Source organism: Anopheles arabiensis, chromosome 2, assembly GCF_016920715.1.
Source record: "Anopheles arabiensis isolate DONGOLA chromosome 2, AaraD3, whole genome shotgun sequence".
Taxonomy (NCBI): domain Eukaryota; kingdom Metazoa; phylum Arthropoda; class Insecta; order Diptera; family Culicidae; genus Anopheles; species Anopheles arabiensis.
The window spans coordinates 24,065,173-24,090,453 of record NC_053517.1 but is presented as its reverse complement, the minus strand read 5'-3'; the positions used below and the strand labels follow the sequence as shown (position 1 = coordinate 24,090,453).

General features: G+C 44.1%; 3 protein-coding genes and 1 pseudogene across 3 annotated transcripts in view; all 4 read right to left on the bottom strand.

The window, feature by feature from the left end:
- LOC120897507 overlaps positions 1-4,609 on the bottom strand; it is a 53,484-nt gene extending 48,875 nt beyond the window's left edge. The window contains exon 1 of the mRNA XM_040302458.1: positions 4,524-4,609. Within this exon, the coding sequence (XP_040158392.1) occupies positions 4,524-4,609 (86 nt within the window). The remainder of the gene's footprint in view (positions 1-4,523) is intronic.
- A 5,510-nt stretch (positions 4,610-10,119) lies between these two features.
- On the bottom strand, positions 10,120-11,214 carry LOC120894627 (brachyurin-like). Its single transcript, XM_040297338.1, has one exon. The coding sequence runs from the start codon at positions 11,174-11,176 to the stop codon at positions 10,220-10,222; it is 957 nt and encodes a 318-aa protein (XP_040153272.1). The 5' UTR covers positions 11,177-11,214; the 3' UTR covers positions 10,120-10,219.
- Positions 11,215-13,431: 2,217 nt separating this feature from the next.
- LOC120897501 (general odorant-binding protein 69) lies at positions 13,432-16,707 on the bottom strand. The gene is made up of 2 exons (XM_040302451.1): positions 16,142-16,707; positions 13,432-13,444 (listed from the first exon to the last, which is right to left on the bottom strand). Exons 1-2 carry the CDS (start codon positions 16,705-16,707, stop codon positions 13,432-13,434), a joined length of 579 nt encoding a protein of 192 aa, XP_040158385.1.
- Positions 16,708-22,290: 5,583 nt separating this feature from the next.
- On the bottom strand, positions 22,291-25,046 carry LOC120900008 (annotated as a pseudogene).
- Positions 25,047-25,281: the final 235 nt, after the last annotated feature.

Below are 25,281 nucleotides of genomic sequence, written 5' to 3'. Positions count from 1 at the left end.
TGCAATGAGTTCATTAATTTTCGCCCCATCTCGTTCGCACTACCGCTACCTTACCTTATGCTTATGCAAAAGGGGGATCACACGGGGGAAGCTTCCTTTGTGCACGTTAGTGCCACCTTTTTTCCTCCTTTGCTGGAAATTCTCCATCCGTTGGACAGTGTTGTGTAAGGGGAAGGCACACCTACACACCCACGCACACTCGCGCACGTACTCGGAGTCAGTTGGGGTAACATAAACAACGTAGCCACACGTAGTTACGCTTCGCCCGGCTTGTACGCGAGTTCATATATGTGGTGCAGCAGCTAATCCTTTTTGTTCGTCCGCTTTATCAACCTGCGTGGGGCGTTCTTTGTCTTGCCGTGGTGGTGCTTTTACAACCACCACGTTGCCTACCGACCGCAAGAAGTCCCGGGGCCCAGGATTTGCCATGGCGGAGTTAATGGGACCGAACCACCCTTCCAACTCGCCCTCACCCCCCCCCCCCCCCCCACATTCGTTCGATTCGTTTTTACTCATTTTCTATACAACACAATAATGATGTTCAGATTACACACACACTCTCGCTCTCTCTCGCTAGCGGGTCGGGTGAAGGTTTCGGATGAGGTTTTTTTTTCTTTGGGGTGGTGTTGCATGAGTGGAGGGTGGATTTGTTATAATTTCGTAATTTTTAGCGGTGCGCTTCCCGCCTGCCTGCCTGCCAGTGGGTGAAAGTGACGTGCTTGTTGGCGCACGCCTGGGGAAAAAATGGGAAGGACGGGAAAACTAACACTGCAGGCAAGAAAGCGGTTTATCCCTCAAAGGTGACATTCGGCGTTTGCGCATAGGGTGCAGCAGATCAACGACTCGAGGTCGTGTAATCCTTTTTCGCACACCATTTGCATAGGTCACCAACACACTGTCTAAGGTTTTTTTGTTTGCTGTTTCTTCATTTCTTGGGGAAGTGCATGCGGATTGTACTTTTTATATATTTTTTCTTTTTTTTTGCAGATGCAATCGCTCTATTATCTGAATGCAATTTTAAGCAAAAAATGCACATATTAAGCACAAGCTTCTTATTTTTTTATTGTAAAAATACGAAACTTTTTCGACCAAACAAGAAATGCCTTAGAAATGTTGTATCCAATCAACGAACTACCTAAAACAAACAAAACTACAGTTAATACTGTTCCACATAATGCAATCGTGATGTTGAGTGTGCAGATTTTAGGGAGAAGTCCCTCCACATATGAACATGCTCTTTCACACTACACACACACACACACACATGCACGTGAAATGTATGCAACATGGTGCACACTGTGTATGCATACGGTAGCAAAACCGCAGAAACAAAGAGAGCAAAATAAACTTTCCTCCCCTACCTTCTCCGTTCCTGAACACTCACTCTCTCCACCCTTTTTCGGGGGAGCTTTTGGGGAGGTCAAACAAACAAACAAAAAAAAACACACACACACACAAAAGTGGCCAAAAATTGAACCGTACCGAAAATGTTTTGCTGTGTGTACCCGGAACCGCGTGGAAAGTTTTGTGACGGGCAGTTTGCAGCTGCCGTTTTGCAATTGGAATTATTATTACGGGAGTTTGTGTTGTGTGTCGGCAACTTCGGCCAAACTTGCATTATTACCAACTGGCTCACCTGCCCGCGGGGACGATGCTAAGTGTGTGGTGTGTTTTTTTGTGAATATTTTTTGCACGATTTTTCATAAATCGTTTCGTCGATTTTGAACCAGAAACAAAAACCACACGCCATATTTTCTATTAATCACATCGTGTTAAGTGTTTATCATGCTTAAAGATAACGAGCAGGTCGATTAGCTTAACTATCCCCATTCCAGTGAAGGCTGTTGTGAAATGTGAACACTTTACCTGACCATACCTACACACAGTACAGTTCCCCTGTGTGACCGGCAAAGCATCGTTCACAGCACGCTTTTTTTCAACATCTTCTAACCACATCACAAATTAAACTGCCGTAAAATTATCACACCTTTTCGATGGCAACGAAAGCGAATCGGGTCCGTTTTCGGATTGGTGAGTCCGGCTGGAAGTTGGAAGCTGCAACAGTGCATCAACAGCAAAAGGATGAGAGGTAAACGAAACTTCGAAACTGGCCGAGAACGAGGAAAATTCGAGCGTATCCCTGCTGGATTGGGTACAAAGGGGCCTAAAGGAAAAGGTGACAGATTCAATATTTGAGTCGCTTTGTTCTGTTAATCGTTTGACTTTTTGCTTCGGACGTTTGAACGACAACCCCTGTGGAAAGGTGTTTAGTTTACCAGCGGCAAACGGATACCCGGTTCGCTTTTGTTCGGCGTTGTGCTGGAAGAGGATGCAGCGAGGAAGTTACAGGAAAGTTTGTATCCTTTTTGGTTAGACATTTTAAGTGAATAAATTGTACAATTTTTAATACAAAATACTGACCTTCAAGAGACCATATTGACCTTATTAATTTTTTTATTATACTGTAAAACTTACATGTTTTACTTTATTTACAATATTCATTAGGAACGACCAGGCCGTTATGCTTATATTTATGTTACTATCAATATATTTCCCAAATAATTACAGATTGATTTTATTGCAGTGTCCCATTCGCACCCGCTCACAATACACCTTTGTCCGCTCTTTGCTGGGTCCTCAATTTGCCATTGTTTGCGTTATGTGGGATTTCATTCATTTCATCATGCCTGTAAGAACGATTGACTTTTACGACGTCCCTTCAAAGCGATTTTGCTATTGTAGTCACACACATTCCGGACCTGATTTTCGATGAACGATTCAGCTTTTACAAACAAACAACACCTCACAAACGTGTGTGTTCATTTCCGTTCCATTGCTTTCTCACAAACACACACACACACGCGCGCACGCACAGACACACGTAGGACCCTTTTTCATACCCGATCGTGTACCGATCTCGTACCGCGCTTAGCGAGTCTATAATATTCAGCTAAAATTTTCTACGCCTCATCAGACAATCCCTGATGGCGTGGGGTTTCCCTTTCATTGCCCAGTTGTTGCGTGTGTGTGTGTTGCATTTTGCTCAATAATCGGGACGTGATGCAAGCAAAAGAGACTCATCAAAAAGGTTAATTGTTTGTAGAGGTGATAAATAATGTTTAATTATTTTTAACGTAATAAAAAATATAACTTTAGGGTTGTTAAAGAACTTTGTTTAAATTTTTATTAGATGCTTTACAGAATTTTCATGTATCTTTTATTCTGTGCCATGTTTAATAACAAAATTATAACATTGGTGAATATTAAGGCAATTTAATGATGACAAAATATTGAGCGAGTTTACCATTATTTGTAAAAGAACAGAATTAAATCAGTTTTGCATTGAGCTAGTATGCCCGACGAAATTAAGCTACTATGCCCATTAACACCGATTTGAATAAAACACCTAATTAACTCTCTCACTCAAGTTATAAGCAAATCAACCATCTTCAAACAATTGAAATGAACTCGCTGAGAATAGTTCGTGACATAATTTATGATCTTCCAACCCTCTCACTCAGAGGATGCCGCCTCTTCCTATTCAATCAACCGGTTCAACCGGCAACTTACAGCAACGGAAGAGGAACGGCTATTCATACGCGACGTTTTAGTGTTAGTGGTTTAGTCTTTTTTTTTGCTGTTTTGATAACATTAAACGTTGCACAATGCCATTCACGTAAACACAAGCGCTTTTTTTTCCTGCATACTGCATACGCCAAAGGATCCATTTTGAATGCACACTGTCTACAAGCACATTTTTACAGCTGCAATTGACTTAACATCTTCCTTCAGCTAAATTCCCTCGGGGACAATCTTCCATCATTCTATGGTGATGGTATTGGCGCAATCCTGGCTTCCACTTCCTTGCCTTGTCGACTCAAACGCACGCAATATAGTCTTTTGCCGCCAATTATTATACCCGTCCAAGGTTGCCAACAGTCCCAGTCAGTTTCGTCGACGACCCTACCTAATACAGTCACTGTTCCATACACATTTCCCTGTCCCGAGTGTTGTTCTCATGCACACTCACCGGCATCCCCATTACCCGACCGGATAATAGATTAATTGGTGTTATTTATGGACATTTAATTGCTACAAATAAGTGACACTAGAGTGAAAAATTATTATTGCTCCCATTTTAAGCGAAGTGCGCAAACCGTTTAGTGAACCCTCCCCTGGTGTTCCCTGTTGGCCTTCCGCCGTGCATTGTTCCCGAAATGATGATGATGCCCTAAGGCAGCAAAAATAAACCATTCGCATCCGGATTCAATTGACATGAAAGAGGAAAAGCTCAACCAACAACCCCTAGGGGACACCGCACCCCTCGGGGTGCATTATCCTTACCTGGCCGGTTAGAAGAGTCGCAAAAAAAGGCCAACAAAAGCTACGAGAAACCGAATGCGCTACCGATACTGATACCGTCACCAAGTTACCGGGCAGACACTGATGGAAGGATTCGCTTCGATGGTCGGCTAGGGTCTGACGGTGAATCCCGGTTTTGCAATCTGTAGCTTCTAACATACCTTTCCGGTTTCGGGTTCGGTGCTGTTGCTGTTGCTGCTTCCTTTACCGCGTATACTTTCGATACGGTTTTGGTATCGAAGCACATTTTTCAATGGTCAATTATGTTGTCCCTGGTTAAGCGAAATGGTCAGTGTTTAGCGCTTGGAAGCTGCAACTTCTTTTTTAAGTGCGCCATAAATCACCACCGCTGAGTGGTACCTGGTACCGGTTTCGGCTGTTTCGGATGCGGATGATTCTAGCGCCACCATTATTATTACGGGCAACTAAAGGGTCGTTACTGTCAATTGGTGCTGTAATTATTGCTGTACCACCAATGGAAGGATAGCTACGGATTGGAGAGTCAAAAGTCACCGAAAGAGCTGTGCTGGCTGTGTGATTAATCTTGAGAATAAACATTTAAAAGCATTGATAATTTGATAAATTTCTCTGAACATCGGAAAATATTGTGAAATACTTTTCATTGGCTTTGTTTTGTGTCTGATACTTACTGTTGTACTGGAAACAATGGTTCTTTCAACCCGTTTAAAATTATTTGCCTATATAAGAATATACTAAGACCATAAGAACTATAGTACTATAGTAATTATAAGTTCTTAAAATTATTGTTATAATCTATCTTTATAAAGTGAAATAAAACTATAATAAAGAATTGTAAGTCTTTTCCCGAGTGAATTCGAGTTTCGTGAATTTTTAATCGTGACAGTTCATATGTAAAATCGGTTCATAACTTCTCGGTTCTAACTCGATATGGGCAAAATGACCCATTCCTTAAAGCTCAGATTGCATTTAATTCATAATATCATTTGTTCGATTTTAACACTCCTTTATCCCTCTTCCGTTCTTGTCTTCATTCTTCCTCATCCTTATCCTTTCCTTAGTAACTAAGAAACATTGTTAAGCCCTCGAGGCGGACATTTGTAGAAATAAATAAATAAATAAATAACTTCTCCAACAATGGTCAAATAAAAAAAAACCCATATTTATTTTATTTATTTCATTCTTTTATTCAGTTTAATATACCTTATTGGTCCTATTTGGATTGTTAGTAATATTTAAAAATCGCCTAAAAGTCGGGAATTACAAAAAATACCTATTATATTAAATAAACACTAATAAAAAAACTAATTAAAGTGCACAGGAGCTGATTAATCAGTACGCACCTAAGCCTCCACGCATATTAATCCGCCAATGTAAGTGCATACAAGTACAAAGTTTAATTAAAAAAACTATTTATCAACTATATTTTGGGTACAATAATGTGATATTCGACTTACAAAAAAATTATTCGCCTAACTCGGGGAAAAACTATACACAACATAGAAACTTCTTCCCCCACCTTGCTAATAATTCTATTTTTTCTACTTTTAAACTAAATTATCCTTTTGCAACAATTGAAATTATTATCGTTTGATTACCTGATTTACATCTTTTCTAAGATCTGGCATAGTTGCCTGAACTTAGTCGTTTCAATTGATTATCGGATACATACAGTGCGACGAAGCTCATTGGATTCAACATAGAACTGGTTAACAGACTTACTGACTGACTGATTGACATCTCAGTCGCTGGACCTATTAATGTAATCTTCCCAACAGATCAGAATCAAATTAGGTATCGTACAAACATACTAGGCAATCTATCCAACAGCATGATCTTTCATAGCATAGTAAATTGAAGCTTCAGCTTTTCTTTCTAAATAAGTTTGCAAGAGCTTGTTATGGAGAAGATGTCAAAATATTTATCAAAAGCTAAAAAATAAGCAGGAAAACTCGACACACCTAATACTGAGATAATTTGAGTGCTAAAATCGATGTTTTTGTTGTAATTTCTGCAATTCAACTAGCTATATTCCAATCATCTTTCTACGCTACTTTGACTTTCTCATTTTATATTTTATTGTTTTACATTTTTATTCAGAGAGGTTGAGTGAATTGATTAGTACTTGTATCTCCTAAACTACAAATTACCTTTAAAAGTTACAATTCTTCCGTTGTCCTTTTTAGTTAGAGTTAGAGACCAGCAAAAATTCCATACGAAAAGCAAAAGGGTTATAAAAATCAAACTATATGTTCCTTTTCTATAGTAGACACAAGTCTATAAATTCAATTAAAATTGATTTGTTTTCTATTAGTCAAATTCAATTCAAAACTCATATTGCACAACCGCAGGGGCCATAAAAAAGCGCCACATAAAGATACTGTATTTATACGCTTTATCAAATCCTCCAATTCCTTCCACCAAGCATACTATATTCGATCCATGATGGCTTTTGTGTACTCATCGATACCGATCACTATGCATTGATCCACCACTTCAGCCCTCCCTTCCCCGACCCCGAAACTTTTGCAGTGATTTGGTTCGGGCTTTGCTTCGATTAAATCCTTTCCATATCCTCCTCCAGCTGCAGCAGCAGCAGTAGCAGCAGCAGCAGTATCGCCAACGGCCGCTTTCCTTTATTTTCCGATCGGACAACAAGCACCAATAATTGGAAATCTGGAAAATATGGTAATAAAGGTGTATCCACCACTCTTTTTTTACTGTCCCAGCACGTGTGCCACTGTGTGTGTACTGGCAACTGGATGCTGCCACGCCATAAACCGCCACCGCGTCCGGCAGTACGCCTTTGCGGTATCAATTTGTCCCCCCCGTTTGTCTCTGCCAGTTAGATCCTTCCGATCGCCGCGGGTGGGGAGAGTATGTTTTTCCAACTCCAATATTTTTATACTACCCCTACCACGTTTCCCGTTCCACATTCCACTGGCATCGATTTGTTTTGCCCCCCCTTGCGGGTTTGGGAAGAGTTTTTGTGAACCACATTCGTTGCTCATTCACTGCACGGAGACGGTTTTGTGGGAAAAAGCTATCAAAAGCTATCGAAAATCAAATTCACCTGCGATGGTCCGTACTGATATCGAGCATGGATTAGAGAGAAGGACACGACGATACATGGAGTAAATCGAGCCGAAGCTCAAAGTTATTCAAAGTTTGAAGGTAATCAAAGACAAAGCTTGGTTGTTTGTTTGTTTTTTGCTTCATTCTGCAACTGCAACACATATTTGATCCAACAAACATAACAAAGAAAAAGCTTTAGGTGGATTATGTTTACCCTATTTTTCCGCTGATTCGTGCTCGAAAAAAAGGACAGCGAAAGCAGTGCAGAAATCATAACAAAATTATTATTTCAAAACACAACAGCAAAAAAATCCTCTCCACAACACTTTCTTTTTATAGCTTCATCATGTGACTCTTAGAAAATGTTTCGCTTCTTGCCGTTCCTGGCTGTTCGCCCTGCTGCTCGTTCTCGTCCACTCCTCGCCACGGGGAGAACAATCGGTTTTACGACAGCGAAACTATGACCATTGATAGGGAGCCCGGTACCCGTGTGTACCGCGGCGAATCGAGGGCGCGTTTTGCAAGCGTCGTAAAAAAATGCGCATCGCCAAAAACATCAAAAAATCGCATCCACTTTTATGTGGCTGTTGCATGAAAAACACACTCCCTCCCGGCCTGTCGGGTGGCAATAAAAACTGCCATTTGAATTCAGCTCCCACCGAGCTGGTTTTTGTGCCACAGTGCCACCAAAATGACAGCAGCAAACACCTACACACGCAACCCGGTGCGTTTTTCCCGCTGTGCGTTTGCCACAATCGCCTTTTCGGAGTGCGGATCTTCATCTTCGATCGTTTGCAGCGATCCTGCCAGTGCCAACCAATCGCATGGCATAGTGGAACGCATACAATTTTGTCCTTGCGAAACGCCTGGCCCCCAACCAAAATAAACGGCAAATGGAAACGAAAGGAAAGGCCGACCAGTTCGACGTTCCTGTTCGACTGCAGCGCAAAAGCAATCAATGATAGGGTGGAACGCGGTGGCTGTTATTGTTATTATGATTGCCTCACATCGGAATATTAAGGCATGCCCTGCACACCTGAAACCACCGGCCAGGGAAAGGGGAGCTTAGGCCGTGAAAAACAATCCTTCCCCAGAATGAATACCAGTGCTACTGAACTGTAGCAAATGGTCCGTTTTTTTTGCGCATCGGAAAAGGATAACACACGCGCACACACAGAGAAGGTCCTGTCGCAATAAGAGCACCTCTTTTGGGTGGTAAACGGTAAAAAACTGTAGGCCGATCAAAGAATACACCTTTATATGAACACCCTTCCCACGGGCCGGCCGGTTGCGGTCACGCCGATTGCCGAACCGGAGCCTCGCAAAGGCAAAATTGCCATATTGGAAACGGTTAAAGGTGATTGTATACGACGATTTTATGACCGATGAAGCTGTTGTCATGATTGTACCGTATTTTTTCCCGGCAGCCAAAACGCGCTGTGCGACGGGTGGAGCGGGAAGGTGGAAGTAGAAGGTGGAAATGGATGCGCGATTTTTGAACAGTGCAAACGGGAATCGGAGGTTTTTGGACGCCTTACCCCGGGAGATGGTCGTTATATGAAGGGTACGCTAGATCGGCACTGTGTGTGTTTCGACACAATTCTACCCTTTTAGGGGCTGATTGTTTTTATTGATCTGTAAGATGTTTGAGGTTTTACACATTTTAATAGCAAATGAGTTTAGAGATTTTGTCATATAAATGGGTTGTTCAAATGTATTAAATAGATACGTTGAAGCAGCGGAGTTTATACCAATTACAGCATCACTCTTTGTAGTTGTGTGTAATTAAGTGAGTCTTGCCTTCCTTTTTCTTTTTAGGTTACTTAGAGCTTAGCTTAGACAGTGTTGGCCTGACTCAACCCATTTTCAAAACCTATTCCATTTAAGCGTGATTTGTTCAGTAGAACAAGCTTTGATACGTTTTGGGGAGTAATAGCTAGAATTTAACCTAGGATGGACATTCAAGTTTTAACATATAACGTATAAAACTAAAGCCTATGAAGCCTATCGCTGACATACTCGGATGAGAAACATTGGTCTTGTTAAAAAATGACTAAAATATCTTAACCGAGCTCGAGAGGAACATTCTTGGGAATATTTTTGGATCACATGTGTGTCAAAGGACAAACAAGAAGAACCCCTACAATTACGAGCAGTGCAAGCTGTACGAATATGTTGACTTAAGAGTCACAAGAGCATAGGTCCTTAGAATGGCCAACGTAGTTAAAAAAATCACAGAAAAGTTCTGAATATAGAAATTCGTTTATCTTAAGAACCGAAATATGAAGTATGATATGATGTGATGCAGCAATGCCTGATGTAATGTAGGAATTTACCTAATGATAGATATTCAACAACTACACTCACATTGGCAGTTCACTAGGATAGCAGAACATTTTGAGACACCTTTTCAGTGTCTGATAATGTGATCTGTATGCCTTTTGAGTCATGAAAACATACAACGTGACGTACTTTCTTTGGTGACCTTCTGTAATACCTTTCCCGGTGGTATGTAAATGCGAATGGGTGATGAAAGCGGGTGTCTAACACACCAAGATACATATAACTTCTGTTCAAAATAGATAAAACTCGCGGAAGATCTTTAGAGATCTGTTGAAAGAGCTGCTTTAGTGTTGCATAAAGTTGAAAAGGTAAAATAATGTGTAAATTAAATAAAAGACCTCTTTATAAATAGTGCCACCATATCGGAATATTTTTGCTTTATTTTGCTTAGATAGATCCTATAAGTTATTGTAGATTTTTAAAGCTTATGTACAAAAATTTGCTTAATCGATCCTTCACTTCACAGATCCGGCGTAAAGTCCGAGTTCGCCTCGATCCACTCCAAATAGTAGGTAACGCGTGCAAACACCGTCGGTACACCATTGTCACAACCGCCCGACGAACCGAAGGAAACGACTCCCACCTGCAAGCTTTCCCCGCTGTCCTGCACCGTCAGTGGGCCACCGGAGTCGCTGTTGCAGGCCGCCCGACCACCATCACCCGACTGGCAGATGTTTTGGGCCTCGATCAGCCATTCAAATCCACTCCATCCAGCCCGGCAGTCCGCATTGGTCATGACAGGATTCAGCACGTAATTCAGCACATCCGAAAGCGCCGGATTAGCGGTCGAGTATATACCGTACCCGGACACGGTACCCATCAGCCCGGCAAAGGTACGTGTATCGGAACGGCTCGGTAGACGGATCGGTTGAATCCGATCGGTGTACACGATCAGTTCGTCCAGCCGCACCACCGCGATGTCATTGCGCACATCGAACAGATCGTACCCGGGATGGCCAATAACGCCGCTCGAGCTGAACGTGATGCGCTGCTGGGACGGTTCCTCGATCATCCGGTTGTGGGCACCCAGAATGGCGGTACCGTTGGCAACGGGTGCACTAGCATCGACTCCGGTGTAGACACAGTGTGCCGCCGTTAGGACGTAGCGCTGGGTAATGATCGATGCACCGCACAGCCCAACACCTGCGTTGAACTGCCCGAGCAGCGCCACCTGATAGGGGAACTGACCGGGGCGAGCTTCCTGTCCGTTGACGATGCGACGGTTGGGTGTGTTTTGCGTCGTCGTTGGTGTGCGGAGATTGATCGGAAGATGTGCTTTGATGTGATCGAATTCCTCGATCGGACGCACCTGGGACCAATCGATTCCGTAGGAGGAGGACGAGATAGTAGGCAGTGGTGAGACACCGTGTAGCAGTGCCAGAAGTCCTACCACTGTGAGGGAAATTGCACACTTCATCTTTGCTCGGCTAAGGGATTGGTTGTTCCGAATGGATTGCTAACTCAAAGACTGATACGACGAACAAATCGGTGAAGGTGTGCTTTTATACCAAAATTTTGCTTATCGCTTGAGGTTTGCGATAAAGATTCGCTCAAAATTGCCCACCACAAAAGTCACGTGCGATAAGACGATACCCCCACACCTCTGATAAGAGTGTAAAATCAAAGGAAGACTACTTTTTAATATTGTTGGGGAATGCCCTGGTGGGAAAAAACGTCTGGAATAGAAGATTTATTGAAAGACCAAAATAAAACCTGTAAGCGCGTGCCAGTAGGCAATAAGAATGATAAAAATCCAGTTCCGATGGAAATTCCGATGGTATAGTGTGTCATACGGGGGGCATTCCCCATGAGATTGATAAGAGCTCCCCGCAGAATGGTGTAGAACAGTCTGTGATAGCCGTAACTTCTTATTGCCACAACGACATGTGCGATCAAGCCGGTCTATTCATATTTTTGAGACTTATTAAGTACCACGTAGCCGGATAAGCCAAGCTCTTGCTACGGGGGACGATCCATATACGGGGATTGAACCCATGACGAGCATGTTGTTAAGGTTTCCGAGTTGATGACTGTATCCACTTATTCCGCGCTAAGATCCCAATACCATGCTGTTGGTGATTTTACAATGTATAAATAAACATTTTAAAATTAGGTGAATCAAAAAACCAAAAAAAAATTAATAAGTCACATAATAATTCGTATTTCCACCGAGACGTAATGCTGCCATGTTGTCTCATTTTTAGTTTTGTAAAATAATGATATAAGTAATGGTCAATCTGAACATTTTCGTTCATAAAAGAGAACCGAATGTTGTTAACTTTATTAAAAAAGCTACCAAGCCTTATTTTTGTATGGTATCTTAAACCATTACTGGCGATTATTCCATTCAAAGCAATGAACCAACATTTTTTACCCAGTATGAATTCGAGTTTTTCCTCCAAGAACTGCAAACCCATCAAATCACTTCATCTCGTCCATACATTTACACCCGTAACCGAATAGCGGCGTGCCATTTGAAAATCATTCCCACACGCCCGTCCCCGTCGATGTGCACCTACCCACCCATCTGTGGCTCAAGATAAGCTAGTGAATTATTATGAATCGTTGCACCATCTGCATGAAATAGCCCTCCGTCCAGCCCATCGGGCGCTATCATCATCGATGATCTGATTTATTTATCACCACACACACACCATTTGCTTGCCTGCCTATCCCGCGCCTGCTAGGGAAGTCGAAATTTAAAAACTGCAATTTTACATCTTCCAGCCCAAAGTTATTGATTTCCCTACACGGCAGGCCCGAATTCGGGGCGCTTCCCTATTTCCACGCGCACAGGAAAATAAATTTCTAATGCGTGACCTTGCTCAATCAATTTTTACCGCCCATTCGATTAACTTTCGCTCGATGCCGTGTTTCAATCGCTGATTCCACTACTATTTCGCGCAACGCAATCCACGAGGGGGCGCGCGCACACGCAACACGCGGTGGGTCGTAAAATTTATTTAAATTTCGCACACAAAACTTACACCACTTTTACACACGATTATTTTGCAACAATCGAGACCTGGCTGGCTGGCTGGGCAGAACGAAATTGGTGCACCAAAGTAGTGAGTAATGCGCCAGCCGAGGGTGTGCGCGCACAGGCCACAGCGATTGCAATTCGGCCGGTGCTCAATTTTTCATGCAACACATGCCAAATCTATAATACGAATTAATATTCACACGCGCGGCACTGGGTGGCAAGGGTGTCAGCCGGGGGGGGGGCATGAGGGTAAGTAAAGTAACAATAAAACCCTCCAAAAAGTCTCTCTGCAGGGTAAAATCTCAGCACAAACAAGCAAGCAAGCAAGTAAGTTACAAGTAGTTCTTACCGAGATTTCTTCGCATCTTGTAGCCCAATTTGGCGTTAACATACGGATTAGCATATTTTTTTAATTAATCAAAGTACAATCGTTAATTAAAATGTCCGTTCTGATTCCGCGGCCGGCCCGGACAGCTCGGTGCCGTGTCGCTTTGCTTGCTCAAAGAAGGCACGAAATGAAACAAATAACGTCCTCATTACACAGCCTCGACCCTCCTCCTCCCTGGTTTGCTGACCAGCGGAAAGATTACAGTGGGCGCAAAACGAAACTTTACCACTCCCACCTGCCACCCACAATCAGTTGGTGTCACACCACCGTGGGGAACTGGAGAAAAAAAACTGTCACCAGCCTATGGCGAGTTGCTGGAAAAGAGAGAAGAAAAAAAACCATAAGAAACTGAACATCCTGAGGCAAGCAACAAGGGGAAAAAATGTTATTAAAAAAAAAATCACTACCGCCAGTGATTGTGATAAGAAAAAAAGTGTCTAAGAAGAGTGAAGAATGAAAAGGAAAAAAATACACACTCCAAACCTGCCAGCGCCATTTGTCAGGAACAGTCTCTCCCTCTTTCATGCCTCTTGACAAGGAAATGAAAATTAAAACAGTCGACCGACAGCACCACGGTGGACGCCGGCTGGATGAATTGCAAAGAGACAAAAAAAGAATCCCTTGCCACCCCCTGCTGCAAGCACTAAACACTACACACAAAGCACAAATAATTTTCTCGTGGCTTTTCCATTTGCACTGTTTGAGCTTTCTATCATCCAAGTAGCACAAGAAGTCCAGCCCGCTCCGCTAAGATGTCAGTGAGCAAAAATAACAGCCCAATAGTAGGCCTTGAGCAGTGTGTGTGTCGAAAACAAACGACGATACCTCCGGTTCCGCCCCTGAGCCACCCCACCACCCCGCGTGGGGTAAAACATAATATCGGGAAAATCTGTTTTTCAAACGCTAATGTATTTGCCTGTATTCATAATTTATCATCCAATAATGACCCATCGTTTTGCTTCGTACCAATGGGCCACACCGAATGGCGTACCTACTTGCGACTTTGGCGTTTGCAAGGCGCAAAGCGTTTTCCCTCCCCTGGACTTGATCGTTGTGCCATTCTCCACCATTTTGAGCTGCTGGTGCTGGTGCTGCGCCTTACCAATCAAAAGGCCACTTTCGTCCATTATTCAAATTCGATTTTCGATTTCGAACTCCATTCCGGGTTCTTTTCCGGCACGGCGACGACGACGTACAATTGCTGCTGCACAAGAAAAATGACATGCCACTCTGGCCCGCGATCATTCCCCCTCCCCCCCCCTCGAAACACTTGGGCAAAGATTCATTTGGAATTGACTTTTCCACCACCGCGTCTTTGCAGTGGCCTCCTGCGTGGCTGCAAGGGCAAGAGGAGGGCAACAAAACGGCCGCTGCCAAACTGTCAATTGATGGAATTGATTTCGCTTTGGTGCAATTTTCATTTGCCGCCATTTCTTCGATCGCGGGATCGGAATGGAGGGTCAGAATGGTGGCGGTACATTTTTCCTTGGCAAATCTTATTTGTCCCACCAGTTTACCCGCACCCTTCCTTCGCCAAACCTTCGGAAATGGAAGCTTGATCAACGATAATTCTTCATTACATTCGCCGTAGTGTGGCAGCGTGTACGTGTACGGTGGCGTTCGTTCCCCAACGCGCCCCTGTCCTAATGCCCCCGCCATCCATTTGGCGTTTTCTTTGGTTTTTTTTCGTTCGATAAGTGTTTGAAAGTTTTGGGTGAGGAAGTGGTTTTTTTTACCCCATGCATTTTCAGGGCTCTCCAGGGGACAGGAAGATGGAGGAACGGAACGTACGGTGACGATATTTGGTGACTTCCGTCAGCGAAATATGAATCGTGCCAATTATGAAATTAAAACACATTTATCATTTTTCCGTTTGTTTGTTTTTTCTTTCTTTCTTCCCTTTCATTTGGTAGCAGCGTCGGATGGATGAGGTGATTTCTTTCTGCAGTCCGCATCATTTATATCCTGCTTGCGATTATAACAGTTTATTTACTTCTTCTTTGGTGTTTGGAAGTCGTAGATTTAGGTTGAGAAATGGTTGGAAAAGAATCAAATATCTGAGTCATAATTTCATTGCCGTTATTGTATTAGAAGTACCAATAACTCCATACAGGGTTTAATCAAACTTTGACACTTTTTTTCGTGGAAGATTTGTAACTTATTCGCGGCTTATAATAAGTTCCACCGTTTTCACTACTTTCTCCCACGTTTTAAGGCAATTTCAAATCCTGTATCGACAGCAAAACTTGGCTATCAATGGAATGGTCACATATTTTACATGATCACAATTGGAGAAGTGCTAGAGTGCAAGATCGTGCTCTATCGACACGGAACAGGATGTAATCCGAAGAAGCAATGTCCAGGCTGTACTAGCTTCAGAGTATCTTAGCGCGTGTTAAGAGGTGGCGTTGTGGTAATTGCTCACTAGTGAACAAATGGGCTTTCATCATCTCTTAGCTAAATGGATCCCTATTTCCCCCTATTTCGGATCGCTCTCATTGCTTTTAATCGATGGAAAATGTTTCAGATATATTTCGCATCTTTTGTACCAGTTATCTGTGCCTTCTTATATACTTTCAACAATAGTGAATAAATGCTAAAGAGAGCGATTCAAAGCAATAATATTGTCTGATTATACAAACATGTAATAACATATAAATCTGACATCTGAACGCTACATCTTAACGCTGTCGCTAAACCTGATCTTCACCAATTCTATTAATGTATCTTGTATGTTTATCTAATCAGCTCTCGATCTCTTGTGACCGATTTGGACCTCAACTCGCCTTATTCGTTATTAAACAATCTGAAGTAGTCCTGCCCACGATCGAATAACATGTTTCGCTTTCTCTCTTTTTTATTGTGCCTTAGATTTGATTAACCCTAATTAAAGTGTATCATTTTCCACGTTTTTTTTCAACTTGAACCTTCTGCTGGAGTTGTTGCGATGCGTTAAATAGTCTACAGACCCTCCACTTCTTAACCTGATACACCGCGAAAGCTTACTGTACCGTGGATGGCTGCTCAGCTGTAAACCACCATCGAACAACCGTTCCGAAACACCGACGATACGAGCACACTCTTGCTGTATCTGTTCCAGCTCCAGTACAGTTGGGGGCAGTTTCGGAGCATTAGCGTTGATATTACCGTAGCAGTGATAGAAACATCGAAATACCTCGTACAGTGTTCCCATCACCCCACTATACGGCTGGCTATCCTCGGAACTATCCACAAGCGGTGGAACTTTCACTCTCAGCAAACACGCATTCGTTCGATTGACGTACAGTGTGTCAGTTTTGTCAGGGTGGAAAAATTGTCCCAACGCTTCCAGTCTCAACACGTTCTGGGTTGGATCGTAGATGCGCAGGTTGAGCATGATGCAGAAGATCAGTTGCTTCGACGTTTGATTGTCCCGGTATCGATGGGAAAGGTATCGTCCGGGTGATTCGACGCGTAGATACTGGAGACAGTCAGACTGTGCTTCGGACCAGCTTTTGGTCACAATGTGGTGTTGTATTCCGTACACTGTAAGCAGTAAACTAGCGCTGCTTAGAAGCACCAACAGTAAACGATCCATTAGCACAACGCACGTTCTTAGTAAGCTGATGAGAGCAAGACACACGACTCAGTGGTGTGTTGGTGCCACAGCACGCACTCTTATATGCGAATTCTAACATAACTTGTGGAGGTTGCGGTAGGTTTTCTACGAAAGGTAACAAACGCCGGAGACCGTGCATTATTTGATAACATTTGAGGTTGGGTTATTTACTTCATAGTAATTCTTCGAAACACGCACTTCATGATTTCTATTTGTGTTTACAACATGACAAATTTAGTAGTAATTGAAAGCACTTTATATTTCAAATGCAGAAACATTATTTATGTTCAAATGTGTAAATCTGAAGCAAAATATATTTATTTTGATATTAAATTAACTCCAATATCTGTAGTACTCTGGCTGGCACATCAGTGTCATTAATCGATTGTTTCGAATATTTTTAATAACTTTACATGGCGTTTAAGAGTGTTTAATATCGAACTTGAAGAATGGTGATAGTTGTCATCTAATACAGCTAAATTATACTTGTTGAACTGGTTTCATGATTTATTTGCTGTTTTCCAAAGAAATCCAATATGATTGAGACACAACTATTTAGTTAATAATCTACAAACTGTTGGAAAATGAAGCAAAACCTAGGGAACTGTGTATGAGTACAGTTTGAACGCTATTAGCAAACTCACGACGGACATGGCGTTATATATTGACCATAGAAGACTGCTGTGTACTAGTGATAGGTAATGTTGTCAAAATCCGGAGTCGACTCCGATCCGACTCCGATTAATTCGGAATCGACTCCGAAAGGTAGGTCCGCCCTGCATCATCCGGAGTCGTTCGGAATCGTCCAGAATCGCCGGAAGTCGCCCGAAGTCGTTCGGAGTCGTCCGGAGTCGTCTGGATTCATCCGGAATCGGCTACAGACAGCGTCATCCAGAGTCGTCTGGAGTCGGCCGAGGTCGGCCTTCGAAAAAATGGCCTGTATGAGAAGTACATGCGCTAAGTGAAAGACAAAAAAAAACACAACGAAAAAATGTCTAATCACAAGCTCAAAGGCTCCTGTTGACTTCGACCAACTCAGATTCCGGTCGACTCCGAATGACTCCGGACGACTCCGACTCCGAACGACTCCGAACGACTCAGAACAACTCCGAACGACTCCGAATGACTCCGACCCCGAATGACTCCGACGACTCCGGACGACTCCGAACGACTCCGGACGACTCCGACTTCGGACGACTCCGACTCCGGACGACTCGGAACGACTCTAGAAGGCTCCGGACGACTCCGGGTGGATCTAGTTGTTCCATTTTGCCGGAGTCGGACTAACTGTAGTTGCAGTCGGATCGGAGTCGTGGGTGCGCTCCAGAGAGCACATCATCAGTGGTGGATTAAAGGTTGGGAGATTGAACAGTAAACTTGAAATGCCGTCGGGGGCCCCTACGATGATTCGCCAGCCTCGGGGCCCCAACGTCCATCCTTCCGGGGCCCTTGTCGCTTGTACTCTGTCCATACGGCAATCTACGGGGCCCCTAAATCGGCGGTGCCCCAGGCGACAGCCTAGTCCGCCTACCGTTAAATCTGCCACTGCACATCACTACGGTGTACTACAAAAATAATAAATAAATATAAAATTCTTGCTGTGTATAATCATCCACAATAGCTAAAAGAAGAACAAAATTGTCTAAAAATGAACCAAAAACATACAGATGTTTAAACAAAAATCGAAGCACAACAAACACCTCTAGCAATTGGCAGTATTAGCATATCATGCAAAACCTCAAAAAGTCGTCCTTTTCCACAGTTATGTGTTTTTCTCTTCCCTTTTTCTTCCAACGCACATGGCAACAACACCTTTTGCAATAGTAATCATCAGCAGACAGTAAGAGCATCGGATCATTTATTCTAATCACCAGCATTAAAGGTAGCTTAGCCGTTTCGTTTCCGAATGGTACGGCCCGTACCCGTTGTGTGTTTGCAATCGAAGAAATATAAAACTCATTATACAAACAACCAGCATCACCGGTGGTGGTAGTAGTAGTAGTCGTACAAGAGGAACAACAAAAAAAGGCACCGAATCTCACCTTTGGCCGACAAACGACACAACCATGGCGTTGTGGAGTTGTTACCGGTCAACGGGCCATGGCATGGCACAGCCATGGTATACACAACCGAACCGAAAAGTGGTTGTTATCTCTGTATTTTTTCTCTTCATTTTTGAACCATTTTTAGCTGCTCTAACTTCAGTTTGGACTACTATAGCCAGGGGGTGGGGAGGACAAGCGACCGCCGGTGGGCGCTGGACGGTGGCTAATTTGGTTGTGCCACACTGCACTAAACACCGGTTCGGTTTTCGCACTAAAACAAATGGTTTGATCATTTAAATTTATCAAAAATAGTTTTGCCACCCTCTAACAGGGGCCTTCAAGGGGAGGGGGGCTCACACAAACTACAATCTAATGCGTCGTTGTTGTCGTGGGACAACGGGGGCGAGAGAGGATGGAGTGTAGTTTGAAGTCGACATTTTTCTGCTTCACAAAATTTGTCATTTGGAGGGGGGTTGGGTTGAGTGGAGAAAGGTTCCGTTTTAGAAAATGCAACTGCTATTAGTGGGTGGATGGAGCGGGTAGGTGGTTGCATCACAACAATCTAATTGCATCGGTCTGTCGCATTTCGATTGATTTGCATTCATATGGGGGCGATTGGGGCGTAATGATTGATGCAAATGCACTGACGAAACAATGCAAACACACAATTGTGCAGCATAACTTTGATTTAAACGGTTTCTAGCAGTGTTTGTAGCTTTCTAAAGTAATGGAATTAGATGGTGTGTGATTTTTAAATGATTTCACAGGAACAGTAGTGTACTTAAGTGTATCTTTTCAGCAGTATTTAATTAAAGGAAATTTAATTTAACATAAAGGAGATAAAAAACAAACTACATTTCAAACAAGACAGCCCACAAACAACCAAACCAAGTGCCAACCAAAACGGCAAACATATTTCACTTCCACACCCCCTCCCCCCAGCATCTTCCCCCTTATTTGTGATTTGTATAGCATTTTAATTGGATAATTAAAGTGGTGTAAACTAAACTTGTAAACAACCGCTTACACTCGGTGCTGCGATATGCACCGATCACATAAAATCCGCCCGGCGCCTGTAAACAAGGCCCGCCTCTCACACTCACTCCTTCCCACTTGCCACGTGCCGGTCACGTGGCGGAGGATGCTGCAATGCGCTGGAAACGCTCTAGCCCAGCAAGTCAGCAAGAGGAACGGGAGGAAGTCGACTTGAAACTAAATTAACTGAAACCTCGACCACCACCTCGAACAACAAGAGCAAGTGTTTTGCACCCAAGTGAGTGGTGAGCATAAGTAAAACGGGGTTGGTTGCTTCACAACTGCCCACCACCCACCCGTGGGTCGTTGCATTGTCGCGTGTTTGGTCGTTACGCTGCCGGGTGTCGTAAATCTGCATCAACAACACATTAGAAGAATCTAGCTAGCCTCCGTGCGCCCAAACCTCTCTAACCACACACTGTGCTTTGCTACCCCGTTTTTGGCAAACAAATTAGGCACGCCGAAAAACACATACACACACACCAGCACGCACGTAAACCGCCACACGCGCAAAACGTTGCGCCATCAAATGGCGCGCAAGCAAGCAAGAGGCGGCGCAAAACAAACAGACATTTGCGCAAGCAAAGGGCAAGCTATTAGACAACAACCATTCAACGGGAGAGAGAGGATGAATAAACTTAATTAAATTATAAACACACTTTCAAGCACATTTTCACACACACACACACACACACACACACACACATCGAAAATGTTTGAAAGAGTTTTGCGTAGCTTCTTCTGATTCCGATATTCCCTTGACCACGTGGCACTGCACTCGGGTTGGACACTTTACCGTCTTGATTCTACCCCTCTCCCTCTCTCTCTCTCTCCCTGCAAGACACTCAGCATACATCATGGCTAAAAAAGTGGTTTAGATATTACAGCAAAAAGCGACTTGGCAGCTACAGTCGGTGTTAATGCATTCGTCGCAAATTGGAATTTATTTGCTCCGCCTTGGCTCATACGTGTAATGAAACCACACATGGGGTGAGAGCTTTTTGGGGACATTATTCCCGATCGCCGGAAGAACAATCCGGAACCGGTGGTTTGTGGTTTTTTTTCTTTTTCTTTCTTGCAGCACAATGGCCAGTACAGGATATATATGAAAAGGCGCCTTCGAAATGGGATCTTAATTTATGATCGGTTTTTACTGTTGGAAAATGTCTAAAATCTATAACGTAGACGACCCTTTTGGGGGGGGATTGCAAATTAGTGTCCATTATCGAAATAGTGGAACATTGCGGGGCGGATATTGGTGGAAGGAAAATGGTGCAGAATGTGGTTGAAAATTGCGACACTGGAAAGAAATTAGTGAAATGAATCTTGTCTCGTTGGAATGTTTTTTTCTTCTTGCGTTTTAAGGCATGTAGGGAAGTCATGTGCATGAATTGGATGTAAATAAATTGTGCTATAAAGCTTAACCACCAACATTAAAATCGTGTCTTGCAACAAACTACCAACGTCTGAGTGCTTTGTTTTGGAAAAAACTCATTGTTTTATGTTTTAGTACAAAAAAACATGTTCTAACGAAGCCAAAACGATGTCTTCCGACAGCACACACACACAATGGGCCCGTTTCTACACCTCATCAAAATGTACATACATGATCAAATGCTGTTCAATATATTCAGCAACAATATTTATTATGTCGTGCTGGGCAATATCATGCCCGAATGGCGGATTACACACACACACACACAAACACACAGCCACACGTGCGCACCCACCACTCTACCTGTGGGCGCATAAATATATATGCTTGCCGTATGGGGGGTTTCGGTAGTCACGGCAACATCCCGCTTACACCGTTTGCAAACATGCCGGTGTGCTTTTCCTTGCTGGCGCTTGCTTCGATTCCGATGCCGAAGTCGACGCCAAATCCCTCCGCTGGGGGCTTTCGCAATGGTAGCGTGGCTAGCAAAGAGGGGGAGCGGTGGTGGTGTATATTTTCTTTGAGGTATAAATTATGCTTCGAGTCGTTTCTCGACTAACCGAAAACAGGGGGTTTTTTGTGTTGTTTCCTTTGTATTATCGTTAAATGGAGGCGATGGGAGTGAAATGGGTCGATTAGGGTGAGAAAAATGTTCACCTTTTACCGCCGTGCCGCCAGGTGGTGCGTGGCTGATCGCGTTGAACATTAGAACTTTGCTCGCTAGAAAAAGGCAGGAGACTGAAATGGGCAAAGGAATAATCATGACTGCGAGTGGCGTGTTAACATGGTGAGGTTTCCCAACAGGTTCCTTTTTCATTTGATCGTACTAGCGCAAATTGCTTTGGTCCTCAGAGACCCTCCTGGTGGGGTATGACTCACGACAAACGCTGGCCTTCGTGTCCTTCTGGCCTTTGTGTCCATCTGGCCTTTGTCCGTGTCAGGATATCCGGTTCGTCGCCAAGCTCTCCAAGACCGGCTGATGCAATACTAATATCCTTCGTGTTCACTATATCTCGCGTGTTATCAATATTCTTTGGATCTGAGCAGTTAGTTGATGGAATTTTATTGACTAATGTGATCCCAGATGCAGCTGCAGTTGCAGCATTGTTTTAGGTTCCAACCTATTCAGGACAGGAAATATCTATGGACTTAATCTGTAGCTAAAATATAAATAATTTCACGATGCAATGATATTAAAGCATTTGAGGGAATGCTGGTATCACTTGGCGCGAGCTTTATATTAAAATGGTTCACAATAATGTGACCAGTAAAAGCGTGGCTATTTAAAGGAATGTGAAAGCAATCACGAATGTCATCTACAACCAGCTCGAACCAAGACACACAGCTCGCTCGTTGTAAAACTCTTCACTCTTATTTAAACGCTTATCATTTTCTATACACTTGTCCTAAGCTTATCCTCAAGTCTTGTAATAATCGGTGTCTGAAGAATGGCGCTTTACAAACACAATAAAATTATACGTGCAGGTAAAGCTTCTACTGCCCTTGTTCCTGTTTCAACGGCATGCACTCCGCTTTCATGTGCGCCCGCTGCCGGTGTTTGATCAGCGTGCTGGAATCGATGAACCGCATACCGCACGGTTCGCACTGGTACGGCTTCTCCCCGGTGTGTATCCGCCGGTGGATCACTAGCGTGGTGTTGCGCTTGAACGTTTTCGCGCAAAACTCGCACGCGAACTGCTTCTCGTCACTGTGCACGAGCGCGTGCCGGTCCAGGCTGTGCTTGTGGATGAACGTCTTGTCGCACACCGCACACCGATAGGCCGGCATACCCAGGTGCTTCGTTTCGTGGTCCTTCAGCGTCAGCTTCTTCTCGAACTTCTGCCCGCAGTGCGAGCAAACGTACAGCGTCTTGTTCTCCCGGTGGCTGTTGTAATGGTGCTTGCGCAGCTTGAACTCGGTCGAAAACTTGCGCGGACACTGGTCGCACTGGAACAGCTCGAGCGCGAGCGAATGCTCCTCCGTCAGATGGCGCAGCAGCTGATGGTCGACGCGGAACTCTTTGTCGCAGATTTTGCACACCGTTTCCTTCGGTTTCTTTAGCTCCTTCGGTTTGATGGCTGGCTGCCGGCGGTGATACCGTCGGTGCAGGACGGACTTTTCGAACGAGGTAAACTTCTTCGTACAGACGTCACAGGGAAACAGGGGAAACCGTAGCTCGGAATGGTCCCGCTCGAAGTGCCGCGCCAGGTAGGAGTTGCTGACAAACTTCCGATCGCACACCTGACAGTAGAGTAGATTTTTGTTCTGCGGCTCCTTGCTGCATTGGTCGCCGCCTCTAGGGGAGGTCGGAATTTCTTGCCCCTGTCTACGCATGTACTTGCGCTTTGGTCCGCGTTCCTTGGCGCCGACACAGCTTCCCGACCGTAGATGGCGCTTCAGATGGGACGACTGTGTGAACTGACGGCCGCAAGCCTTGCACTTTAGCTTGCCCCGCAGCTGGGCCGCATGTTGCCGCTTGTGTGTGTTCAGGTGGGACAGCACCTCGAACTCCGCCGGGCAGTACAGGCACCGGTAGGTGTTGCAGTCTTTGTTATGGTTCTCCAGCTGCCGCTCGGAGCTGTACTTGCGCGGGCAGTACATGCAAACGAACGGATACTCGTGCGAGATCAGATGCTGATTTACCTCGTCGATCGTGCGATAGTACTGCAAACATTTGTCGCAGTGAAATGGGAGCAATTTAAGATGCACCGTCCCCAGGTGCTCTTGCAGTACGCTCTCCGATTCCAGCGTTTCCATGCAGATGTAGCATCGGCTGACCGTTTCGTCGTAATAACAGTCATCCTGCTGTTGCTCCTGCTGCTGTTTTTGCTCCCCATCCTCACTGTCTGCAATCTCGTACAGCTGGTGCTCAATTTGGTCGTCCGATTCGTCCTCTGCCGCAATCACGTCTTCCTCTGGTTCCATGATGTGTTCCCTCTACCATTTCGCCCTCATGTTCACCCTCCAGCGTATCCTTGTCCTCTTCTATGATCTCACCCTCGTCGAGTTCCGTTTCGTCCAGCGTTAGCTCCTCGTACACCAGTTCCTCCACCAGATGGTCCTCCTCTTCGTTCTCTTCCTGTTTGATGACGGCGCCACACTGTTCAGTTCCAGTCTCTGCTTTCAGTAGCATGTCCGGCGGCAGTATCTCCACTTCCGTTTTCTCTATCACCATTCCCTCGATGACGTAGCCAGAGTTGACGTTGCTCTCCTCTGTTTTGGACAATTTCTTTTTACTACTAGCACCCGCCCCATCGGCTTGCATGTGTATGCGCTTGTATTGCCTGTGGAAGATAAAAGAAATGAATGTTTTACTAAACGCAACCAACAAAACCCACCCATCCGGCTTACGTACGTCCACAGCACATCGAAAATACGATTCCTCTCATCGAAATGGGCGCGTAATTTTTCAATCAATCGAACCTGCATGACACAATCATCACATACGTTCTGGAACGGCCAATTGTCGGTGATCTAAAAAGAAAAAACAGGAACCAAATAAAGGTTTTGATGTTGCAGGAACTCTGGAAGAATTTTGCCGTGTACTCACGTCTATCTTGAGGAAGCAATCGATGACGTTGATAAGCTCCGTTTCCGACAGAGCGCATTCGAGAGGGATCAGTTCCTCCTTGTGCTCTAAACACAAACGGCAGGTGCCGTTCGATAGCTCGTACGTTGGCCCAGTTTCCGGTGGCATTTTGGGCAGGGAAAATTACGTCCGCGGCGTTATAATGCGGGTAGTTTGGAGAATTTGGACGCTGTTCGCGTTTGGCGAATAAAAACAACAAGCTCCCAGCTGTCACAACAACAACATCGATTTGACAGCTTGGACCAAGATGTATATACCAGAACGTAAACTGATCTAGATATAAAATTTGGACAGATTTTAGTTAAAATTTATGCCACAAAAATACAGTTCAATTGTGAAAAATACTTTGTTGGTTGCTTCACCATAACTCAAAAACATTTTTCGCTTTCTTTTTCACATCTCGCAAACTTACTTTCCTCGAAAAACCTAGATACCGTTAAGAATTTAAA